The 26862-nt window shown below is 42.3% G+C and overlaps 1 protein-coding gene across 2 annotated transcripts in view; it reads right to left on the bottom strand.

Annotated features, from left to right (window-relative positions):
• Nucleotides 1–257: 257 nt before the first annotated feature.
• Nucleotides 258–26862, bottom strand: part of ttyh3 (tweety family member 3) — a 79220-nt gene continuing 52615 nt past the window's right edge. The window contains exons 12-15 of one of the 2 annotated variants that reach the window (XM_062964249.1): nucleotides 25953–26129; nucleotides 22485–22560; nucleotides 19470–19572; nucleotides 258–9978 (exon numbers count right to left, since the gene is read on the bottom strand). In XM_062964249.1, coding sequence (XP_062820319.1) covers nucleotides 19492–19572; nucleotides 22485–22560; nucleotides 25953–26129 — 334 coding nt within the window. In that variant the 3' untranslated portion in view covers nucleotides 258–9978; nucleotides 19470–19491. The remainder of the gene's footprint in view (nucleotides 9979–19469; nucleotides 19573–22484; nucleotides 22561–25952; nucleotides 26130–26862) is intronic. The other variant, XM_062964250.1, reaches the window with a different exon arrangement.

The following is a 26862-nucleotide window of genomic DNA, read 5'->3' as shown; positions in this document are numbered from 1 at the left end:
CATTTAAGCAGCGGAGATGAAAAAGGAAAGAGCCTTAGGCTATTAGGAATAATGGGAATTGGAGTCCAAAACACCTGGAAGGCCCAAGTTGGTCCATGCCTGATGTTGCTGTTAGAAGTCCTGAATACTTACGAAAGTCTAAGCAGAATCTGAAAGAGTAACAATCAGCATAAAAGCATAAACAGGAGTGACAATGACAACACATGTACAGATACTTTCCACAAATAGAATATTAACCACCCGTCAGTCCAATGCGATACTTTTCCAAAGTCGTTTATTTTCAAAACATTACAACCCAAGCTGAATAGAAACAACAAAAATTACATTGAGAATGTTTTCATTTCGTCTCCGCAGAACAGAAAATAAAAACCTCCACGAACCATTAAAAAAAAATAGCTACAGTACAATCGAAGAAAACGAAATTTAAAAGGATATAAAATAACAAGAGATGGGCTCACTCCTCAGTTTAAACCCCCCACCAGATTTCAAAACGTCTGGGGTCAGTGCCAAACCCTTGGCAGGAACGTATTGTTGTGTCCAAAGGATTTTAAAAAATAATTATATAAATATATTATGTATGCGTATGCATATACATATAAAGTGGTATGATACACAACCCTTGAGGTTTGAAATAGAACCAAACTGGACAAAAGGGAAAAGAAGGCCAGTTGAGTTATGGTTGGTACATGTTGGGGTTGGAAAGGGACAGAATAAAGACTGAAAATCCACAGGAAATTACCAGGTTTGTTCTTACTAGGATCTGGGTTCAGTGCAATCAATGGGGTTGCCAACTGACCTGCTCCGACGTCCCAAAAAAGTGGCCAAAAACATCAGATTTTGTTGATCGTGTCAGAAGTGATTTGAGAACATACTTCAAGTCGCTTCTGGTGTGAGACAGTCGGCCGTCTACAGAGACGTTGCCCAGGGGAGGCCCGGATGTGGTTATCATCCTGCTGGGAGGTTTTTCTCATGTCCCCGCAAGCTAGAGCTGACATACAGGAGCTCACCTGACTTGAGAACATACTGCAAGTAGCTTCTGGTGTGAGAGAATTGGCCGTCTACAGAGACGTTGCCCAGGGGACTCCCAGATGTGTTACTGGGAGGTTTCTCTCATGTCCCCGCAAGCTAGAGCTGACACACGGGAGCTCACCCGACATGAGAACATACTCCCAGTGGCTTCTGGTGTGAGAGAATTGTCCGTCTACAGAGACGTTGCCCAGATGTGGTTATCATCCTGCTGGGAGGTTTCTCTCAGGTCCCCGCAAGCTAGAGCTGACACACGGGAGCTCACCTGACTTGAGAACATACTGCAAGTGGCTTCTGGTGTGAGAGAATTGGCCGTCTACAGAGACGTTGCCCAGATGTGGTTATCATCCTGCTGGGAGGTTTCTCTCATGTCCCCGCAAGCTAGAGCTGACAGAAGAGAGCTCACCCTGTCTCACAGATTCAAACTGGCAACCTTCAGGTCAGCAACCCAACCTTCAGGTCAGCAGTCCAGTCGGCACAAGGGTTTAACCCTTCCGAGATGAAGTGGCATCACCTGCGGATTCGGCCTTTACCTAGACATTTCCCAATGACGAAGATCCAGTTATGAAGATGGCAAACTGTAGCACCAAAAGATCCAATTCGGAGGCGATGGGAGATAAAACTGGCAAAATATTATTGCCGGTGATATAATAACAACGGCTCTTTAAAGGCAGAGCCCAGAAGTGTTTCGGGGAAAAGGGACACAAAACAGCGAAACCAACATTGCATAGAGAAGAGGAAAGTGTTGTTGGATACACTAAGCACCGGAAAGGATTCTGACAAGAGAGTCGATTGACTCCTCTTTAGGTCGAGATCCAAGGAGCAAGACTTGTAGTTGCAGACATACGGAAACTAGTCTTAATCTTGTTTGTATGGTCCAAATAATTTCCCACAATCCCTGCACCAAATAGATGCAAGTCGAGAATTAAAATCATAATCATACTCAAGGAGATTCCAGCTCCGATTCTAACATCTCCGTCAAATTTCCTAATCCTAACCATCCACATTTATAACATTATGAGAATTCTTTTCTACACCGAGTGACCGACTTTAGCTCCAAATTTTTGGTCCTTTAGGTCTTTGGAACTTCGACTTCCAGTCCTTTGTCAGTTTGGCCAACAATCAGGAATACTGGGAACTGAAGTCCAAAAAATATAGTCGGCCAGTTCGGGAAATATCAGAAACGTCTTGCTAAGACTTCAAGAAATCAGGGCACAATTCTCTGGCCCTTTTTGCAAACTCTTTCCGTCGAAAAGGCCAATCTCCTCCAAACAAACCTTGCCAAGGAAACATCATAATAGGATCACAATGAAGGCACCCAACAACAACAACAACAACAACAACATTAAAAGGACTACACTTCGGAGCCTATCTACACTAAGGAGTTCGATCCTTAATGGAATCCTGGGTTTTGTAAGTTTGGTGCTTTGTTTGAGAAAAAGATGCTCATTACTTTGACAAAATGCTCCCAACATTTTGCAACGTGTACTTATGGCGTTTAAAAGCTGTACCAAACTGCTATAACTACAGTAGAGTCTCACTTATCCAACACTCGTTCTCGATTATCCAATGCATTTTTGTAGTCAATGTTTCCAATATATCGTGATATTTTGGTGCGAAATTCGTAAATACAGTAATTACTACGTAGCATTACTGCATATTGAACTACTTTTTCTGCCAGATTTGTTGTCTAACATGATGCTTTGGTGCTTCATTTGTAAAATCACAACCTAATTTGATATTTATTTTATTATTTATTTACTGCATTTATATACCGCTTTTCTCACCCCTGGGGGGACTTCAAAGCGTAATGGCAAAATGCCAACCATACATTAGAAAACATAACAGACGGATCAAATCATAAACAATAAATGAGCAACACCAAGTGAACTTATCGAACAACTCAAAAATAACAAAAATAGAAATTTAAATATATAAATCAAACATTTAGGACATGTTTACTAACAGATCTAATATTAGTAAACAGTTAAAACATTAAACGTAAAAAAGGCAATTTGCAACAAGCCAACAGGGCAGATGTAGTGTCAGAGTTTAAAGTACTGTCTGAATTAGATTAATTTGATATTTAATAGACTTCCCCTTATTCTCCAACATACTCACTTATCCAACGTTTTGCCGGCCCGTTTATGTTGGATAAGTGAGACTCTACTGTATGTAGATGCAGATATTCTTAGCCACGCTGAGCTATCAGTCAATCATGCCAACTAGACACACACAGGCTCGGATCCAAAGAATTATTCTACAAGTTCCTCTTGAAGAGCAATTCCACATGTCCTACGAGGCACAAGGGACTAGTCCTCAAAACACATACAAAAGAGGCTTCTTTTTAAAATCCTGACCAACAAACACACTGTTTACTTACAAGGGGAAACGGATGAGACAAGGATAATAGAAATGGGAAATAGGTTTCGCTAAAGAGTTGGCAGTAGAGGTTACCTGAGGACCAAGTGACCCAACAGTAAAGACAGAAACAGTATTTGGAATCAGGATAACAATCAGATCCGTGAACAAGTCCAAACTACAGGCTAAAAATCCTAAAAACGTATGGGGCAAATGCTTGGCTCTTGGAGAGTCACGAAATCTCACTCGTCGCTTTAAGGAGGGGGTTTAGCACCAGAAGAGGAAGGGCTCGTTCACCGGAAAGAGAGGCAAAGAAAGAAGACAATACATAGCGTCCATCAAATTTAGACCAAAATGGCTTTAAAATACATCTTTTTGTGCAAGTGCAGGAAATATATCATGAAAGCTTGCCTACACTGACACCTTGCTAGCAATAAACACTTCACGTTACGGAAAACTGTGCCACAATATCTGCAAGCTGCGACCGGATGCAGACATAATGTCTCTTGATAGTAAGGAAATATCCCAAAGGTATTAAGAGAACTTTTCTACCGGGTTGTTGTATGTTTTCCGTTCTGTCTGGCCATGTTCCAGAAGTATTCTCTCCTGACGTTTCGCCCACATCTATGGCAGGCATCCTCAAATGTGAGGTATATGGCGAGACTAAGCAAGGAAGGTTTATATATATCTGTGGAAAGTCCAGGGTGAGAGAAGAACTCTTTGTCAGTTGGAGGCCAATGTGAATGTTGTAATTCAAGGATCCCCAATCTACGGCCCGCGGGCCACACGCGGCCCATCGAAGCCATTTATCCGGCCCCCACGGCATAAAGGCAGAAGGGGGTTGGACGGACTAAATGGCCCAAGGGGTCTCTTCCAACCCTCCTTCTTCTTCTTCTTCTTCTTCTTCTTATTATTATTATTATTATTATTATTATTATTATTATTATTATTGACACAACGACATAGTATGACACAGCGAACAAGATAGACATGCTGGATTTTGTATCACAGAATCACAAGTCGAACACTTATTATTACAAGTCGAATATTATTATTATTATTAACATCGAGGCTTGGAAGCCATCTGTCAGGAGTGCTTTGCTTGTGCTTTTGGTGCACAAAGTCAGAAAGGGATGGGACTAAATGGCCCAAGGGGTGTCTTCCAACCATCATCATCATCATCATCATCATCATTATTATTATTATTATTATTATTATTATTATTATTAACAGTGAGGCTTGGAAGCCATCTGTCATGTGCTTTTGGTGCACAAAGTCAGAAGGGGGTGGGACTAAATGGCCCAAGGGGTGTCTTCCAACCCATTATCATCATCATCATCATCATCATCATCATCATCATTATCATTATTATTATTGCTCGGTGGTCAACTATAGCCCGGCCCTCTAACGGTCAGAGGGATCATGAACTGGCCCCCTGTTTAAAAAGTTTGGGGACCCCTGTTATAATTAATCACCTTGATTAGCATTCAATAGCTTCATCTCCTGAATTCTTCTTGCCTGAGGTCACCACCACCAGGATCCCAGCAGAAAACATCATCGCCAATGATCCTGGTGGTGGTGACCACAGGCAGGAAGAAGCCAGGTGATGAAGCTATTCAATGCTAATTGAGGTGATTAACTACAACATTCACACTGGCTTCCAACTGACAGAGTTCTTCTCTCACCCTGGACTTTCCACAGATATATATAAACCTTCCTTGCTTAGTTTCTCCATGCCTCACAAGCTCTGAGGATGCCTGCCATAGATGTGGGCGAAATGTCAGGAGAGAATGCTTCTGGAACATGGCCATACAGCCCGGAAAACATACAACAACCCTGTGATCCTGGCCATGAAAGCCTTCGACAACACAACTTTTCTACCACTTTTCTGTGTTTCTTCACTCCTGTTCTGTCTGATATTAGGCACCAACTTCTACATAGTTTACCACTGCTGAATCCTCTCTAAATCCTCTCTAAATCCACTTTAAATCCAATTTCTGCCTCCTACAGAATTCTGGGGATTGTAGTTTGCTGAGGCCTAGGACCTGTCTGGCTGAGCTGTTTAAAGCCCTAAAGTGGTTTAAAGTGGATTTAAAGTGGATCTCTAGTGTGATGAGGTCCTTAAGTCAACCAATCCCAAAATGCAGGATTTGTTCGGCACATTTGCCTCGGACATTTGTAAACAGAGGAGCAAGAAGTAGGAAGGACTGTGTGTTTTCCAAAAGTTCAGCGACAAGGGGAAACCAAACACATTACTCAGGAGTCCAAGCTGAGTAATCATGGTCTACAAACATCTCCTTCACAGGCTTATCAAATCCCTCGGGCATTGCCCCGTTTTACTAGACGGCTCTCAATCTAAAGTATCTAGATGTGATGAAACTTCCTAATGCTAAGCAAACATTTCCAGTGGCACAACATGTTGCAAATTCATACCATCCTGTACAAAAACACCTGACTATAAAGGTCAGAACTATCCAACTGGACTTCTTCCGTCGTCACTAAACTGGCCATACCGGAGGCACTAAATATTTTTTTCCTTTAAGGGATGGGTGAGGAGATAGTGGAGAAAAGTCTAGTTCAGGTATGAGTAAATTTAGGCTTTCTAGGAGTTTTGGACTTCAACTCCCACCATTCCTAACAGCCTCAGGCCCTTTCCTTTAATTATATTAATTTAAGCTAAGGCCCTACCAAGAACCCATAAAGTCATTCCTTTGGCACCTGGCTTAAGCAGCTGACGGGCAAAAGGAAAGGGCCTGAGGTTGTTAGGAATGGTGGGAGTTGTAGTCCAAAACACCTGGAGAGAGGTCCCAAGTTTGCCCATGCCTGGTCTAGTTCCTCGCATTTTGATACATGAATGAATGACAAGTTCTTACCCTGAACCCTTTAAAAAAAGAAACCAAGAAGAAGCAGAATCGAACTCAACGTGGAGCCAGCTAATATTACACACAGGATACAAACACTACACTGATTTTCCAAAGACAGCACACACATAAAAAATAAATTCACAGCCAAGTCTTGATTCGAGTTTTTTTTTCTTTTTCTTCTTCTTCTTGAAACAATTACAATGTAGTCTTGAACACTGGACTCCCAAGAATCCAACATGCTATATACATTTCACATTGTGGAGAGATGTTTTTGTGTGCTTGACAAGGTTTCTCGGTTCACATTTTTTTGTTTTTCTCTTCGATTTTGGAAAAAAAGTGCTGTGACGATGTTACGGGGGGGAGAAAAAAATCAACTAAATCAACCAGACAAGCAAAATGGCCACGTAGGTGCTCAAACCAGGGGCGGAAGGGGGAAAAAGGAAAGAGTATTTAACACTCCGGTTTCCCGTTCCAATGTATCGCCGTCTCATCCGGATTCAGGACAGGCGATACTCAACATTAGTCGCTTGTTTCTCCAGGTTTTGTTTTTGAAAGGAACTTCATAGCATGTTGAAATCACGGCGAAGGTTTTGAAATGATCTGAGAGTAGCCGAGGAAGTCAGTCGGGACACATTCCAAGCGATACGGCATTAGGATTCTCGTCACATCGAAAACTCATACGAATCAGGAAGGAGAAAAAAAAATGGAGTCTTTTGCCGGTTTCGTTGGCGATATCAACGATCCTTAAGAGCCCTGATAGGAACCAGAGCTGGCGGAAAGACAAAGCCTTGCCAGTCAACAACTTCAAGCTGGTCTTGGGTTCAAAATATGTGCGCAACTCCCCTTCCGCAAACAAGATGCAACCAGAGGTACTTTGGACTCGGCCAAGAGGCGCTCCAAGTTGCCGTAACTGTTTGCTTCACCTCAAACCATGACGACGGACCACGCGTTTTGTTGTTTCCAATGCAGATATGCCCATGTGCTGTTGGTGTCACTCAAGAATCTGTATCAAGAAATTTTTCATTAAAAATCAACCTTGCATTGATCAAAATACACAGAGGTCCTGCATTGTTTGCAATGTGGGCTGTGGCTTTATCGCTTCAAACCTAAAGTCCCCGGACACAATCCAAAGAGCTTGATTTTTCCTTGGAGTCCATTTAAAAACACTAAATAGCTCTTCCAGTTCTTGATCCATCACCAGGTACTCAGTTGGAGTTTCCTCTTCACAGTGTTAAGTGGTAACGGCTTCTTAGAAGGAAGATTTCGATAGTAACGTAAAGATATTGCCCTGTCCCTTAAAATCAGCGCTGACGGGCACATATACTACTCTCCGTTGCACTAGTAAGAGGAAAAACTTTGCTCCCTTGCCTTTAAAAACAAACACTGATCCTTCCAAGATCTTCAGGTCTGATTCCCCAGGATAGTTTGCTGGTCTTTCGACATGTTTCAAGTGGCTCAAGTGTCTAGCTAACTTTTTAAGCACATATCTCAAACTGTGAAACAGAAGTTTTCAAAGGTCAGCATACCTTGTTCATACTCAGGACTAACTACGGCGCCTGGAGATTGTGAACTAAAGGAAATCTCTGGTTTGGTTGCTCAGAAATGTGTGACACAGCCCTAAAAAAGCACGCTGGGCCATTTGGGGAGCTGGATGGAAAGGAGTTAGTTCTCAACAACTTTTCACCATATCCAATTTCACCCTTTCCGTCCTTCCTCTTAATAGTAGCAGATTGTGCTCAATCTCGATGTAAGGCTACATTTAAAGAGACTGCTGTGCTGTCCAGACGAGTGTTGCAACCTTTGTTCTACCTTTCCAAGACCAAATACAAGAATCTCATGGCTGTTGACACATCTACGATTCTCTCCGCTTGCAAAGCCACCTAACCGGAGGAACCAAATTTATTGGAGGCACCTTCAAGGCAGTTGCGCATTAATCCGCATCTCCGCCAAGTTGCCATGGGTCTTTGCTGTCCGTACACAGCTCATTAAGAGGCAACTGGGATTGGGTTGCATGTGGCTTGTGCAACAAAGGTCAAGAATTTGTCCTGATGGGCTGATGAGCATCACATTATGTTGACATCACTATGATATCTTTGTTTTGCTTTCTGGTCCCCTTGAATGTGCAAAACGTGTGTCGGAAAAGAACCTCAGCTAAAGGAAGATATGGTTTGTGAGTTTGGAGAAGTTCTGCAATACTGTCTGGAGCAAAGAAGAAAATGCTGGCTGCACCGAGGTGAAACTGTGAAACAAGATCTGCCAATAAAAGTAGATATTGGACACCAGATAGGAGATGCGCTACCTTAGCTGACGTTGGAAAGCTTTTAGTCTGCGTTTTCCTAGGATCGGGTTGCACAGGGAACCCAAAACAATGGCCCTTGTGTGGTGTTGTGGTCTTTTCCCTCCCCACCCCATGAGCCCTACCAAATAAAGCACCTTCAAGGCAGTTGAGTATTAATCCGCATCTCCGCCAAGTTGCCATTGGTCTTTGCTGTCGGTACACAGCTCATTGAGAGGCAACTGGGATTGGGTTGCCTGTGGCTTGTGCAACGAAGGTCAGGAATTTGTCCTGATGGGCTGATGAGCATCACATTGTGTTGACATCACATTATGATATCTTTGTTTTGCTTTCTGGCCCTGGGAGACAGGATCAACAGAAACCTTAAAGACTCCCTATGGAACTGCCAACATTGTACTAGGCATAAAAATGGAAGAAGCAACGTCGGGAAGTCTACGGAGCCATTTCTGATGGCAATCTTGTTTGGCCTTGATGTGGGTTTAATTCAAGCAAAGGCAGATAGATATCAGCCGAGGCTGGATGCTTCCTCTACTATACCCTAAAAGCCTTTCTCTTTTCTTTCCCTTTGCCCACCTAAAATGTTTTGGCACCAGAAGAAATTACCGAATCCAGTTTCCAGGATACTGCGGATAGCTTAGAAAGTATAGTCCAAAGGGGCCAATAGTGCAAGCAGTGGTTGGGTGCGTAGTTGGTTTGCACACGTACAAGTGTATCAAGTGCCTGGTTTAGGAAGTCTCTTCATTCGTCCCAGGTACAAAAAGAGAGACATAAAAGTTGTATCAAGGGCTTCCAAGACACAGGTGGGATCAGCAGACCTTCTGGAAGGATCAAATGGCTTCCTAGATTTCACTTGATGCTGAGAAATGAGACTTCTTAAGTTCAACGGCTGAAAAGGTTGGGCACATTGGAACTTTATGACAGTGTGCGCATTGAGGGAGGCTTCCTAGGGCCATGATGTTGCACCCACAAACAATTCCAAATGATATTCATAGAGTAGATGAGAAACAGCAATGTCCTGATAAGTTGTCCTCAAGAATCGACTGCAAAACGGCACAGGGCGAAGCAGACGGATGGGTGGATCTCCTGCGTGTGTGCATGCATGGTGCATTCGTTTCTCTCCATCTCTCTCTCCATACACAAAAACAGGTGCAAGTAAGCATTGACTGGATCTGGAATGCTCTTCCATCAAAGATGGTCCCACCAAAGAGACACGTCCCAGGCCAAGGCAGGAGAAGCAGGAAAAGCGGTCAAGTCGGACGCAGGACAAAGGAGGCAGGGAAAGCAGGGCGGCAGCAGTTGGCACGTTTTCTTCCTTTTTTTTCGTTTTGTTTTGCTTCGCTTAAAACAGGTTCAAAGTTTTTAATGCACACTGCCAGTGTCCGGCCGAGGCTGGTTGGTGGCGAGGTATTTGGCTCTCATGCTGGAGGTGTACTGGAGAAGGAAAAAAAGAGAGAAAAACACAAAGAGAAAAAAGAAGATCAGTTTGGCACTCATGATGGGAAGAATGTAAAACGGGCAAATAACATAACACAATCCCTTGCCCTTGCAGACTATTCTTTTCACAAAGAATATCCCATAACAGAGTCTCAACCAATTCAACCTAGTTGAGTAGAACCAGAGTAGAACAACTGCTTTCAAAGTCAATACCACACAATTAAACAGGAAATAACACTTTCAAACCAGGAACAGTGTTGTTGTATGTTTTCCGGGCTGTCTGGCCATGTTCCAGAAGCATTCTCTCCTGACGTTTCGCCCACATCTATGGCAGGCATCCTCAGAGGTTGTGAGGTATGGAGAAACCAAGCAAGGAAGGTTTATATATATCTGTGGAAGGTCCAGGATGAGAGAACTCTTGTCAGTTGGAGGCTAGTGTGAATGTTAATGAGCATTGAATAGCTTCATCTCCTGGCTTCTTCCTGCCTGGGGGCAATCCTTTGTTCAGAGTCGTTAGCTGCCCCTGATCGATTCATGTCTGGAACTCCTCTGTTTTCAAAGTGTTGCTTCTTATTTACTGTTCTGATTTTTGAGGTTTTTTTAATACTGGCAGCCAGATTTTGTTAATTTTCATGGTTTCCTCCTTTCTGTTGAAGTTGTCCACATGCTTGTTTAAATTTTTATAATTGTGCATGTCTCTTGTCTATTGTTATGTTTTAGATTGCTATTGTTTTTATTCTGGCTTGGCCCCATGTAAGTTGCCCTGAGTCCCCTTTGGGGAGGTTAGAGGCAGGGTATAAAAATAAAGTTGTTGACAAAGGACTCTTGCCACACCCTGGACTCTACACAGATATATATTCTTTCCTTTCTTTACTTAGTTTCTCCATACCTCACAACCTCTGAGGATGCCTGCCATAGATGTGGGTGAAACATCAGGAGAGAATACTTCTGGAACATGGCGACACAGCCCGAAAGACATACAACAAAGTTGTTGTTGTTGTTTTTGTTGTTGTTGTTATTATTATTATTATTATTATTATTATTATTGTGGATTTCAATGGCTTCTCTGTGTAGTCTGACGTGAAAACAGAGGAGTTCCAGACATGAATCAACCAGGGGCAGCTAACAACTCTGAACAAAAGATGCCCCCAGGCAGGAAGAAGCCAGGAGATGAAGCAATTCAATGCTAATTATGGTGATTAACTACAACAGTCACACTGGCCTCCAAAGGATAAAGAGTTCTTCTCTCATCCTGGACTTTCCACAGATATATATAAACCTTCCTTGTTTAGTTTCTCCATATCTCACAACCTCTGAGGATGCCTGCCATAGATGTGGGCGAAACATCAGGAGAGAATGCTTCTGGAACATGGAAAACATACAACAACCCTGTGATCCCGGCCATGAAAGCCTTCGACAACACAGGAACGGGACATTTTTCAAATTTTGTTACACAGTGTTATAATTCTCATGCTCTGAAGCTGGGAAAAGCTCAGGTTGTTAAACTGGAATGAGCCTTAAACAAGTCCGTAGTGTAGATAGATAGATCCTACACAACACACAGAGTATAAAAATAAATCTGTAGTACTCAGTCCGAGCGCTCTCTTGCTTAAGTAGTGAGAAGAAAAGGATCACAGGCAAGCCCAACTTACAAGTGGAGAGATCCTCCGCATCAGATTGCCTCTTTCAATTGCGCAAAGGAAGAGTCGATGGGAAATAACATTAACGTTATCAGCGGAATGGTGAAGAATACAGACATATAGTATGTGTTGCAAAATGTGGGTCGTACAGGAGAGAAACTGAAACCCACCCACCCCTTATGAAACAAGAAGCCCTACATAATAAAAAGCCAACAATAATACATAATAAAAGACTTGTAATATACTGCAGCCAATCGTTGAAATTCTTGCAAGAGTTCTGCCAAAACAACCGAAGACAGGAAGCAAAATATTGTCAAGTATACTAAATGTGGAAGACATTACTTATGGAAAGCTACCACAATTGATAGAAGGACCACATAAGGATGCAGAAAGCCGGATCTTTCATTCATTCTGAGGGGGAAAGGTGTATTAATGCATTACTGTGCATACCTTCTCAGAAATACATTATTATTATTGTTGTTGTTGTTGTTGTTGTATGACACAGCAAACAAGATAGATGTGCTGGATTTTGTACCACAAAACCACAAGTCGAACACTTCCCAAGTGTCTAGGACTACTACTATTATTATTATTATTATTATTATTATTATTATTATTATTATTATTTTCTTGTACGACACAGCAAACAAGATAGACATGCTGGATTTCATATCACAAAACTACAAGTCGAACACTTCCCAAGTGTCTAGGATTATTATTATTATTATTATTATTATTATTATTATTATTACTTTCTTGTATGACACAGCAAACAAGATAGACATGCTGGATTTCATATCACAAAACTACAAGTCGAACACTTCCCAAGTGTCTAGGATTATTATTATTATTATTATTATTATTATTATTATTACTTTCTTGTATGACACAGCAAACAAGATAGACATGCTGGATTTCATATCACAAAATAACAAGTCGAACACTTCCCAAGTGTTTAGGACTATGTTATGTATATTATTATTATTATTATTATTATTATTATTATTATTATTATTATTATATTATTATTATTATTATTATTATTATTATTATTATTATTATTATTATTATTATTATTAGAAACACAACAAGTTGAGCCCACAGCAGACACTCTGCTAGTTGTTGTACTGGATCACACGTCGGACATCATCATCATCATCATTATTACTATTATTATTTAAAACACTACAAGTTGAGTCCACAGCAGACACTCTGCTGGCTGTTGTACTGGATCACACGTCAGACACTATTATTATTATTATTATTATTATTATTATTATTATTATTATTACCCCAATTTTCTCTCCAAGGAGAAGAACTCAAAGCAGCTTACATTAGCAGCCTTTCAGTATAGTTCGAAAACTACAAATATATAAACATTATCCAAGAATTAAATGTCGTTAATTTTTAAAATTCAATAAAAATCATAACGTATCCAAAACGAAAAATCACACATTTCCAGTCCAATCGAAGACCAACAAGAATTGCATTCACACATAGTAACTGCTCACTGAAAAGTAAAAATGAAACATATCATCGTTCTTTCCGTTGTCAATAAAATTCAAAGAATACATTTAGGCAAATGAAAACATAGCATCACTGTCAAAAGAAATAAAAAATCTCAGTTTCCAAAGAACACGAAATATCACCCGTAATAGTAATTCTAAGCAAAGTATTCTGGGGCTTCTCTGAAGTATGCCTGGGAAATATAACAAGTGAACTGTTTCTATTGAAATCTCTAAGCATATAGTTTCTAAAATGGAGTCTGAGTCCTGAATAGTCCCAGATCTGGTCACATGGTTTTGGCTCCTCCCACAACAAAGAGTTAAGGAAAACTGTATACCAATACACACATATACAATACAGTAAGCAATCTGAATTACATACACAACAAATAACTAGTGGAGGCTTGAAGAAGGTTGCTATTTCCAACACCTCCTGCAAGCCTTCTAGACCACAAACTCCTAGACACGCTTTTCCACATCTAATCAAAACAATCAAACTAATTGTCTTATAAAGAAAATAAAACAATCAGGAAGAGAATTGTAATGAGATGCTAAACAGAAAATTAAGCTATCCAGGTACTGAACAAACCACAGATAATCTTATAAGTGTCCTAAACTGTGTTTACGACACTCATACACTCATCGTATTGATCATCATCATAATCAGCGATGGCTATATAGTATCTATTTATTTATTACATTTATATCCCACTCTTCTCACCCCTAGAGTGGCTTACAAATCAAATGTACATACAATATATTATTAGGATAGCACAATATAAGCATTAAATTACTATATTTTATTATATCATTGGATGGTAATATTATTAGTAATATTACATTTAATATATAATATATAATTAATATTATTATATCAGTATAATATTGTATTACATTATAATATCATTATCAATATTATAAGTACAATATTGTAAGTATTATAGTAGGCCTGACTATTAAGAGGTATACAATGTAGCTTTGAATAGGAAAGAGGGTCAGTCTAATTTGTAGTCATAATGATCCTATATTGATTATGAGGGATAAACAATAAGTATTGATCAAACAATGAGAAACTTTTTAAAATCCTTGTTTTCTATATGGTTACTTATAGATTCCTAATCTCATCCCTTGGAAACATTGATTCCTCTTTACCATCCAAAGGGGCAACTCTGATTTCCAAATAACAAGCAAAATTCCTTTTTCATGGCAAACCATATGGGCAATGCTCTAATTCCATCAAGAATATTATTATTTTTCAAAAGTAAAATCTAAAACTGCTGTTCACATCCCTGTCCCTAGCAAGGAAGTGTATATGCATATAATATTAATATTATTTTGTAATACAATATAATACTAATAATACAATATAATGTTGGATTATGGTTGTATGTGTATGAAATGTAAATCAAGTGTTTCTGCTGTTTTGCAAGCGTGTGTGTTTCAGCAGTAAAACAGTTATCAGCAGGCTAGTTTTGTGATTTAGTTATGTGATTTCTTATGACTTGTTTTTACTGTTTTTAATCTGTTTTATGGTGTTATTTTATTGTTGCTGACTGGGTTGGCCCCATGTAAGCCGCCCCGAGTCCCTTCGGGGAGATGGGGCGGGGTACAAAAATAAAATTATTATTATTATTATTATTATTATTATTATTATTATTATTATTATTATTATTATTATTATTATAGTTTTGACTGACAGCCTGTTGTGACTGCTATGACCTATCAGGCATGATATCCGGCTTTGGAGGTCGGAACCTCCTTCGGACTGAGGAATGTGTTTCTTATCTCTGAGTGTGTTGAGCTGGAGCTTGCCGAGGCAAGAGGCTAGAAGAGAGTGCCAGCTCAGAGCGATGGCTTTTGCTATGCTTTGTAAATATGTATTATAGATATTGAAATAAATGTTTGGACTTCAGACTACAGATGTGTTTGATTCTGACATTGAACAGAGGAATTGGTGAGGCAGACGATTGCAACCAATTCATCAGGGTGCTGGAGAAGATGATTGATGGAGTTTGAAGAAACCCACCCAACGCGCACCCTGACCACGCCAATATTAATTATATATTATACTAGCTGTGCCCAGCCACGCGTTGCTGTGGCGAAGTCTGGTGGTATGGGAAATAAAGTATTGAGGAATTGGTGGTAGTTAAGGTCAAGGGTAAAGGTTTTCCCCTGACATTAAGTCCATTATAAATGGGTTATATAGCTGCGTGGAAGAGCCTTGAGTCTACACTGCCATATAATCCAGTTCAAATCAGATAATCTATATTTGATAGGCAGTGTGGAAGAGGCCTAAATGTCCCTTGGGCTGAGTGGGTTGCTAGGAGACCAAGTGGGCGGAGCTTAGCCTTCTAACTGGCAGCAATTGGATAAAAAAATTATTCCTCTCCCTCTAATTAGGACTTTATTTTTCTTTTCTTTTTGTTGTATGAACGTAGAGGCATGGATGAGGGGTTGTGCTGCCAAGTTTAGTGTTTCTGGGATGTACAGTTTTGTTGTTTTGTCCGAAGCCGAAATTTCATTACCCTTTTATATATATAGATATTAACTGTAATATTACTAATAATATTACAATATATTTATATAGTACAATATAGTAATTCATTGCCAGTATTGTGCTATGCTAATAATATACAGTAGAGTCTCACTTATCCAAGCTAAACGGGCCGGCAGAAGCTTGGATAAGCGAATATCTTGTATAATAAGGAGGGATTAAGGAAAAGCCTATTAAACATCAAATTAGGTTATGATTTTGCTAATTAAGCACCAAAACATGTTTTGTTGCTTAACTTGACAGAAAAGTAGTTCAATACGCAGTAATGTTATGTTGTAATTACTGTATTTATGAATTTAGCACCAAAATATCATGATATATTGAAAACATTGACTACAAAAATGGCTTGGATTATCCAGAAGCTTGGATAAGCGAGGCTTGGATAAGTGAGACTCTACTGTAATGTATGTAAATTTAATTTGTAAGCTGCTCTGAGTCCCCTTCGGGGTGAGAAGGGCTGGATATAAATGTATTAAATATAAATAAATAAATAATATTCTGGACTATTTCTGAGTTTGATCCCCCCCCAAAAAACAAATCACCTGAAATACAATTTTTGTAAGTATAGATCATTCAAACAACAACGGTCAACGATGTTCACATCCATGAGAATAATGCCTTGGTTGTCCCAATGAGGCCAAAGCAAGGCTGCTGACAAGAGAGGAAAATGCATTCTGGAGAAGACAAGCAACATGCATTAATGGCATACGTACATACACCTCCACTCATGCTCTGGACGGACAGCACCAGGACAAGGCTGTTTTGTTTTTTCTTTCTTTCTGACGTTCCCGTCAACATCTCCAAGACCCACAAGCAAAATGCCAAAGCGGAGCAAGCCATGGACAAGAATGTAGACAAGGCAAGTGACACCGGAGAGTGGAAGCCAGCACAGGACAGCAGCAGAAAAGCCCGGCAGGAATGGGTGACGTGAGTGCGACAGGTTGGATGTAAACAAACAGGCCTAGGAGCAGGACGTGGCTGGTCATCCCGGGCGGCCAACCCAAACTGGAGAAAGACCAAGAATGGTTCCAGTTTGTTCCCACAGGCAAAGGTGCAGGTTGGTTGGTCTTCAGCTGGATGAAACTGTGGAGAAACATCTAGCAATGGAGTTCAGGCTTAACACAAGAGTCCAACTGGCATGTCCAAGTCAACATGAGCTCACACATCATGTTGTCCAACCCCTGATCCATCTCATTGAATTCTCAGGGAAAGACCTATTCCAGTCACGATACATCCTTCTCAAGAAGATGTGTTATATCATGTCTGTTTACAACTCTGTCTCCGTGGAGTAGAAGCAGCGCTCCAGGACTTCAGAAAGGATTCTTTCCAAGCCATAACTGGAGATGCTTCTTGGGTTGGACTGGATGGCCTGTGAGGTCTCTTCCAACTCTACAATTCTATGATTCTACGCCAGGGATTGGATTTGGTGCTTTCAGCACTGTCAGCTGGAAGCAGCCTTTTCGAAACTCTGATGTCCAACACTGGCACTCTCCCTATAGCTCAGACGTTCCCAACCTGTGGGCCACGAGACCTAAAATAAGGTCTACGTGAAATGCGGGGAAAATCAGCTCTAGATGATTAAATATGGTTTATTTGGTGAGCAGATGGTGACTACTGGATGGCAATATGTTCTGTATCAGAAACTAGAGCTGATGTGGTCTATCCAATGCAATTTTATGAATCAGCACCTCTATTAATCAAGCTGAATCTAAAGTTGACCAAAAACTGATTCGTAACCCTTTTGGTACTAGTGTTGGAGAGTGATCCCTGGTCAAAGTGGTCCTTGGTCTAAGTGAGTGGTTCCCAAACTTATTTGGCCTACCAACCCATTTCCAGAAAAAATATTACTCAGCAGCCCCTGGAAAGGGGGCGTGGCTTAGAGGGATGGGCGTGGCTTCTGCTCAAGAGGGTGGGGCTGAGCCTCTCCCCTAGTCCAAGATGCAGGGCTGGGAGGTGGAGGTGGGCGGGGCCACAAATGGGCAGCCAGGACTGGGATAGGCGGAGTTACGAGCTCTGAGGCAGGGCTGAGCTTCTATCCCTGTCCTGTGTTGCCTACCAGGATACAGGGGGCGGGGCTAGAGGAGGGGGCGGGGCCTCTTCCCAAGTGCCTGACGGGGCTGACCCTCTATACCCCACCCCCGTATTCTAACAATTGCCTCAGGGGAGGTATATAGAGGCTCAGCCCTGTCTGGTGCTCTTGGGAAAAGGCCCCGCCCCCTTCCCTAGCCCCGCACTTTAGTTCTAAAAGGTGTCTCAGGAGAGGTATAGAGGCTCAGCCCTGTCTGGTGCTCTTGGGAAAAGGCCCCGCCCCCTTCCCTAGCCCCGCCCTTTAGTTCTAAAAGGTGTCTCAGGAGAGGTATAGAGGCTCAGCCCTGTCTCGTGCTCTTGGGAAAAGGCCCCGCCCCCTTCCCTAGCCCCGCCCTTTAGTCCTAAAAGGCTTCTCAGGAGAGGTATAGAGGCTCAGCCCTATCTCAGGCTCTTGGAAGGAGGCCCCTCCCCCTTCCCTAGCTCCGCCCTCTGTGTCCCAACAAGTGTCTCAGGAGAGGTATAGATTCTCAGCCCTGTCTCGGGGTCTTGGGAAGAAGCCACGCCCACTCCTCTAGCTCCACCCACTAACAGGCTCAGGTGCTCAGCCCTGTCTCCAGTACTTGGGAAAAGGCCCCGCCCCTCCCCTGGCCCCGCCCCCGTGTCCTAATAGATGCCATCACCACCCCCCTGGATCACTGCAGCGCCCACCAGGGGGCGGTAGCGCCCACTTTGGGAATCACTGGTCTAAGTGGTCCCTGGTTAAAAAAAGGTTGGGATCCACCGCTATAGCCCTTTCCCTTGGCATTAACCAGAAGATGTTTCTTGAGGAATGGGCGCCATTCAGCACCATAGAAAGACGAAGTAACAACTGTACATACTTGCTATTCTGAGGAATAGAGAAGCACTGAGGAAGTTTACACTGTTCACTGGAAGATTATTGGGGGTAGGAGAAGGTCTTGTGCTAGCATAAAAAAGTCTTGTGCCAGTTTCCTGAAGGCAGGGGGTAGGGAAGTTTTTGAACGAGAACATGGATAGTGTTCTTCCTTCGAAACCCTATTTGCAAACACTAAGAAAAAGCGGTAGGATCATATGCGCAATGCCACTAGGAGGTTAGGTCAAAAAAAGATAACGTCCGACATTGAATTGCAAGCAGAAAAGACTCGCTGAAATTTTAAAAGGAAGGCAAACAGGTGCTTCAAGGACAACTGAGCCGAGGGAGCTGCCTGGCCTAGATTTCTAATAGGCAAGCAGACCAGCGGGAAGAGGTCTTCCTTCAGGTCCGCCTTTGCTGTCCAATCAGATTAAACTGGGAAGTTTGATCTGATCGGTTGAAGCTCCCAAGGAAGGAAGCACAGAAAGCCTGGCGAGCAGAGGGAGCACCCGCAGATTCAACTTTCCTGTTCGGAAAGTTTTGTGCTGAATATTATTTTCACGTGTTTGGATTCAACTGTCTGGTTGGAGACCTTTGGCAGCATCAAAACCCGAGACTGCCGTAAAGAAGGGAGACCACGGCTCTGTTCCTCTTGCTGCCACGATGACCACAGGAAGCGTTGCCGGGGAGGGATGCGGATGTCGCTCGCTCCGTGACTAAGCCCCGGGGCAAGGGAAGCTAGCGTGGACCCTGGGCGGGGAAGGGACGGGAGCGGGAAGTGCAGGAGGAAGACGGGACGTGAAGACCGCGGCTCTGGCCGGGGGGACAAGTGCAGGGATGGCGGGGTCGGGGTCGGGAGGAGTCCAGCGAGAAGGACCTTGTTTCAGTACCTGTTCGGTTTTGCGGGCGCTGCTACCAGTACGTCCGAGCACTGTCCGAGGGCTTAAACTGCCAGCTCATATGGCTGCTACTGTCCATGGCAGCCAAATACAACTGTGATGATGCAGGAAAGAGAGAAAAAGAGAGTGCAGCCTCAACGTGCATGAAAAACACAGTGCAAGCAAGTGACACGCAGTGGTGCGTAGTATGCCAATGACAGGGAGGGCTCTACCATCCTACGGGAATCGACCTCGGAGCAAGGAAGGGCCGGAAAGGAGGGAAGGAATGACCAAGGGGACCGGAAAAGAAAAGACACACAATGAAGTAGACACAATCATCTGTTCCAGGAGAGCTTTTGCCTTGTGTGCAGAATACGGAATGATTGCAATCTCTTAATTCAGCTTGATCACCTTGTACTTAAAGAACTCCTATTGTTTGGACGTAGTAAAAAGGTAAAGCCTGGTCGGGGTGAGCACTCGACCGTCAAGCCCAGCTCACTGTTTACCTAAGCAGTTCGAAAGCAGCTTAGAGCTGTAAGGAGAGCTCTATTATTATTATTATTATATTTTATTATGACACAGTAAATAAGATAGATATGCTGGATTTCATATCACAAAATCACAAGTCGAACACTTCCCAAGTGTCTAGGACTGTGTGATGTATTTTCGGATGATGCGTGCAGATCCCAGCAGGGTGGCCTTTTGCAGTTGGCAGATCGTAATTTTGTCAATGACTATTGTTTCCAAATGCCGGCTGAGATCTTTTGGCATCATCAAGTGCCTGGACGCCATCGGGATTAGTAAAAACGTTGGCACATTATTATTATCATTATTATTATTATTATTATTATTATTATTATTATTATTATTATTATTATTATTATTATTTTATTATTACACAGCAAACAAGATAGATATGCTGGATTTCATATCACAAAATCACAAGTCGAACACCTCCCAAGTGTCTAGGACTGTGTGATGTGTAAAGGTAAAGGTTTTTCCCCTGACGTTAAGTCCAGTTGTGTCCGACTCTGGGGGTTGGTGCTCATCTCCATTTCTAAGCCGTAGAGCCGGCGTTGTCCGTAGACACCGCCAAGCATGTGGCCATTGGCATGACTGCATGGAGCTCTGTTACCTTCCCGCCTGAGCAGTACCTATTGATCTACTCACATTTGCATGTTTTTGAACTGCTAGGTTGGCAGGAGCTGGAGCAACAGCGGGTGCTCACTCCACTCCCCGGATTTGAACCTGGGACCTTTCGGTCTGCAAATTCAGCAGTTAAGTGCTTTAACACACTTCGCCACCGGGCTCCTTAAGTACAGTAGAGTCTCACTTATCCAACATAAATGGGCCGGCAGAATGTTGGATAAGCGAATATGTTGGACAATAAGGAGGGATTAAGGAAAAGCCTATTAAACATCAAATTAGGTTATGATTTTACAAATTAAGCACCAAAACGTCATGTTATACAACAAATTTGACAGAAAAAGTAGTTCAATACGCAGTAAATGTTATGTTGTAATTACTGTATTTACGAATTTAGCACCAAAATATCATGATGTATTGAAAACATTGACTACAAAAATGCATTGGATAATCCAGAACGTTGGATAAGTGAGACTCTACTGTAGTAAGCCTGAGAATTAAAGCCTTGTCCATAACTCATAGCTATCTGTGCCTATCTATACCTGAGCACCTGTTTTCATGGAGCATTAGGGGGCGGGCTGTGGCACAGGCTGGTTAGCAGCCAGCTGCAATAAATCACTCTGACCAAGAGGTCATGAGTTCAAGGCCAGCCCGTGTCGGGGTGAGCACCCGACAATTAAAAATAAAATATAGCCCTGCTCGTTGCTGACCTATGCAACCCAAAAGATAGTTGCGTCTATCAAGTAGGAAATTTAGGTACCACTTATAAGTGGGGAGGCTAATTTACGACACCATAAAAATCATCCAGCCGCCGTTGGAATGAGGAAGTTCCGTTGCAGTGGATGATGAAGCAACTGCTCCCCCTGTGGCTGGAATCAAGCATTCCCTCAGGAAGCTGGAGAAGGTTTAAATTGCCTCTGCGTCTGTCTCTGTTCTATGTTTATATGGCATTGAATGTTTGCCTTATATGTGTACAATGTGATCTACCCTGAGAAAAAAGGGAGGAATATAAATACTGTCAATAAATAAATAAATTAGCATTCCAGTTTCCACTCTTGCTCATATGTAAGGTAGATTGAATTTAGCCACACACGACAAATTCCCCTGTTTTCTGCATGTTGCTCTTTATTTACTGTCCTGATTTTGGAGCCAGATTTTGTTCATTTCCATGGTTTCCTCCCTTCTGTTAAAATTGTCCACATGTTTGAGGGTTTCAATGGCTTCTCTGTGTAGCTGCAAGGCCATTCAGTGCTAATCGACGTGGCCAATTGCACATTCACACTTGACTCCAACAGACAAGAGTTCTTTCTTCCACCCTGGACATTATTCCACAGATAGATAAACCCCACTCGCCTAGTTTCCAACACACCTCACAACCTCGGAGGATGCCTGACATAGATGTGGGCGAAACGTCAGGAGAGAATGCTTCTGGAACATGGCCACAAAAGCCCGGAAAACTCACAGCAGCCCAGTTACTCTACATTCTTAATGGGTGCTAAAGCTGACTATTAACTCACTTGTGTGTAGGTTAGTATGCAATTGCAACCAAGAAAATTAAGTAATAAATAAAACAGTAGAAGCCTGAAACATCTTCCAAGCCAATCCAACCTTCCATTAAAGAGTTTCCTTGTCAGATAATTAAATATAAAACTGGGTGAAAACTGTAAACATCAAAGGAGAAAATGACTGACTTTCCATTCCGAAAAGGAACCTAGACATTTCACCAGGAGATGGAAAGAGAGAGCATTTCTTTGGCTGCAGAAAAGCTTATATTTTGCTCGTAAATAAGATGCTTATCAATGAAGTAGCACACAGAAAATGACTGCACAAATCTTCAGCACAGATTTTTTTAGCCATTCAAAGCAATCTATGAAGACTTACAGAAGGGGGTGGAGATTCCCGGCCAATCAAAGGAGTATTCTCACAGCGGGGATTCTGGAAGTTTGCATTCTGGGTCCTGAAGGGAAAGCAAAATTTATTTTTATTTATTTATTTACAGTATTTATATTCCGCCTTTCTTTCTCAGGGCAGATCACATTGTACACATATAAGGCAAACATTCAATGCCATATAAACATAGAACAGAGACAGAGACAGACGCAGAGGCAATTTAAACCTTCTCCAGCTTCCAGCTTCCAGAGGGAATGCTTGATTCTGGCCACAGGGGGAGCAGCTGCTTCATCATCCACTGCGGCAGCAACTTCCTCATTCCAGCGGTGGCTGGATGATTTTTATGGTGTTGTAAATTAGCCTCCCCACATATAAGTGGTACCTAAATTTCCTACTTGATAGACGCAACTATCTTTCGGGTTTATTTATTTATTTATTTATTTTTATTTACAGTATTTATATTCCGCCCTTCTCACCCCAAAGGGGAATCAGGGTGGATCACATTATATACATATAGGGCAAACATTCAATGCCCATATACACATAGAACCGAGGCAGAGACAGACACAGAGGCAATTTAACCTTCTCCTGAGGGGATGTTCGATTCTGGCCACAGGGGGGAGCAGCTGCTTCATCATCCACTCTGACGGCACTTCCTCATTCCATCGTCGTAAATTAGTTAAATTTGTTTCCCCACTTTATAAGTGGATGATTTTTATGGTGTTGTAAATTAGCCTCCCCACATATAAGTGGTACCTAAATTTCCTACTTGATAGACGCAACTATCTTTTGGGTTGCTTAGGCCAGCAACGAGCAGAGACTATATTTTATTTTTAATTGTCGGGTGCTCACCCCGACATGGGCTGGCCTCGAACTCAGAGTGATTTATTGCAGCTGGCTTCTAACCAGCCTGCGCCACAGTCCGGCCCTGTGAATTATTTGTTCGTTGTTTGGTTCACAATGATGCTGAATGGCTAATACGGCCAGGGGTGCATCCATGGAGGCTGGATGATTTTTATGGTGTTGTAAATTAGCCTCCCCACATATGAGCGGTACCTAAATTTCCTACTTGATAGACGCAACTATCTTTCGGGTTGCTTAGGTCAGCAATGAGCAGGGACTATATTTTATTTTTAACTGTCGAGTCCTTTTTGATGGAGTACTTCCTCATCCGGTGTTGTATATCAGTTAAATTAGCCTCCCCGCATAAGCAGTCCCTAAATTTTCCTACTTGACAGATGCAACTGTCTTTCGGGTTGCTTAGGTTAACAACGAACAGGGGCTGTATTTTATTTTTAATTGTCGGGTGCTCACCCCGACACGGGCTGGCCTCGAACTCATCACATCTTGGTCAGAGTGATTTATTGCAGCTGGCTGCTAACCAGCCTGCGCCACAGCCCGGCCCTGTGAATTATATGTTTGTTGTTTGGTTCGCAATGATGCTGAATGGCTAATACAGCCATGGTACTTGGGATCTCTTAAACTACAACTTTGGATCAAGAGTTGACCATGCTTCTGAGTTATCCTTGGCTCTGCAGAGGAATAAAATCAATGTCGCTCGCCTTGGGAGGAGAAATCTATTGCCTCCCCAATTTATAGGACTCCCATCGTTTACTAGTCCAGCCACTGAAAAAAAAATTAAGTCAATCCGAGTCAAAAACCCCTGCCCTAATATATCATCCTATTGACTCTCAGCAGGGAACCATCTCATACATTATAGGCTTACAGCTTGGGCTGCTTCATTCCTTTCCTGTCAGAGATGGAAATCCTTTAAACACACAAAAGTCGAGTCTCTCCGAGGCATCTGCTTTGCGCAGTTTATTTGCCTCTGGCAGGTGTTTCCAGCCTCTAAGTACCGAGAAGTCTTTCCCTATTAGGCTCGACAAATATCCATTTATTTTATATTCTCTCTCCTTTCAGAGGGAATGAAACAAATTGGATAGCTGTGGCAGTCGCTAACATCTTCTTTTGGGTTCTTCTGAAATAACTATTAGAGGTGTGCAAAACAGCTGAAATGTAATTTGTAATCTGTTTCGGAGATTCGGAAATAGATTACTAAAGTTCGGAGAGGTCCCATTCCGATTCTTAGTCCAAATCTCCAAAGCTTTAAGCCTGCCAAGTTTCAGAACAATCAGTCTATTCTATGATTTTTTTTCCAGAACATTCAGTAATTTGGAAATTTGTATTCATGAATCCTATGAACCTCTGAATTACGAAATTGAGGTCTGAAGCTTTGCACATCTCTAATAACTATGGTCTCAATTTGTTTCTGTGCCCTATATTTGAAACAACTACAGTAAAGTCACACTTATCCAACATAAACAGGCCGACAGAACGTTGGATAAGCGAAAATGTTGGATAATAAGGAGCAATTATGGAAAAACCTATTAAACAGCAAATTAAGTTATGATTTTACAAATTAAGCACCAAAACATCATGTTTTACAAGAAATTGACAGAAAAAGCAGTTCAATGCACAGTAACATTATGTAGTAATTTACTGTATTTATGAATTTAGCACCAACACATCACAATGTATTGAAAACATTGACTCCAAAACATTGGCTACTCACAAATTGACTAAAAATAAAGATAGAATCGCATAAAATGAACTTACAGTAACAACATTGTCAGAAATTAAATCCATAAAAAGTTAAGTCTTTGCTGCCTAGAGAAACAGCTGTGGATCCGAGCAGGAGGCAAACTGCATTAGATAATCTAGAACGTTGGATAAGCGGGACTCTACTGTAATTTATTTATTTATTGATTTATTTACAGTATTTATATTCCGCCCTTCTCACCCCGAAGGGGACTCAGGGCGGATCACATTATATACATATAGGGCAAACATTCAATGCCCATATACACACAGAACCGAGACAGAGACAGACGCAGAGGCAATTTAATCTTCTCCTGAGGGGATGTTCGATTCTGGCCACAGGGGGGAGCAGCTGCTTCATCATACACTGTGACCGCACTTCCTCATTCCAACGTCGTAAGTTAGTTAAATTTGCCTCCCCACTTTATAAGTGGTACCTTATTTCCTACTTGATAGATGCAACTATCTTTCGGGTTGCTAGGTCAGTAACGAGCAGGGGCTATTTTTTATTTTTAATTGTCCGGTGTTCACCCTGCCACGGGCTAGCCTCGAACTCATGACCTCATGGTCAGAGTGATTTATTGCAGCAGGCTGCTAACCAGCCTGCGCCACAGCCCGGCCCCACTGAGTGTACCTGTGCCACTCAGGTACAACAAGTAATAGACCAAGGGTGTCTTTCATGTCAACGCTTTAAAATCCTTGTTTTGTTCAAAGCCACTGGTCCTTCTCTCTTTATTCTAGTTATTATTCCAGCCTTCCTGAGCTCAGAGACATCTTTCTCACTCAAGATCCTTCAAGGTGGAAACTCCAGGGACCGAGTGAAGCTGTGGCTCTGGGGGTGCCAACAAAGCATGTACTCACATGTACTCTGTGACAGGAGCATTGCTGACTGTGTGCGCTGCCGCTGGGATGCTGGTCTCGCTGCCATAGCTGCTCCCACAGCTGTAGAGGCTGGGCATGTGGACCCTGTACAAGTTGTCATGCGTTTGGCGGTTCCCTTGAGCCGTAGACTCGTCCTCTGCATCTTCGTCTGAGCTCCTGCCAAAGACGGGGAGGAATCAGACCAAGCAATATCCCCGAACCGAACCTCTTCCCACGTGCCATAACATCCCACAGCAACCGACTCCTTCCAGAGAAAGGAATGACTCAGACCTCCCACAACTCCCATCTGGGCTTTCCAAGCCCACTGCAAGTCTTCCCATGGAGTCTGCCAGCAAACATACTCTACAGTGGAGACAACTGAGAACGATGACTACAAAATCAATCTCAAAAGGTCAAAAGAAGGCAAGAGATGTACATAAATACAAAACATGTTTCATACAGGGGAGGGGGCAATCCCTAGGTTGATAACAACAACAAAACCAACAACAGCAACAACAACAACATTTGCATGGAACCAATTTTCAGTTCCTGGGCCACAAGGTGCATCAGATCCCCCCAAAACAAATTGAGACGTTGCCAGAAGGCCAGTAAACTCATTCTTGTCTGTCTGTATATGCTTTCCCATTTCCTCCCTGTCTGAGCCAAGTGTGGTATAATGGTCTGAGAATTGGATGAGGAGATTAGGGTCCAGATCCCCAACCCATCCTTCTTCCTCAGGCTTTGGCTGTTGTGACTCAGCCACAGGCTAGCCAGAGTCAAGATGAGGAAGGGGATTTTGGATTTCAGATACAAGAGTCAGAAGTTGATGGCATGGAAATGCAGGTTGACTCAGAGGCTGGAGAATTGCAGTTTGAGCAGAATGAACTGTTGACCCCAGAAACTATAGATA

This window comes from Anolis carolinensis, unplaced genomic scaffold (genome assembly GCF_035594765.1).
Source record: "Anolis carolinensis isolate JA03-04 unplaced genomic scaffold, rAnoCar3.1.pri scaffold_13, whole genome shotgun sequence".
In the NCBI taxonomy this organism is placed as follows: domain Eukaryota; kingdom Metazoa; phylum Chordata; class Lepidosauria; order Squamata; family Dactyloidae; genus Anolis; species Anolis carolinensis.
This window is presented reverse-complemented; position numbering and strand designations above follow the sequence as displayed.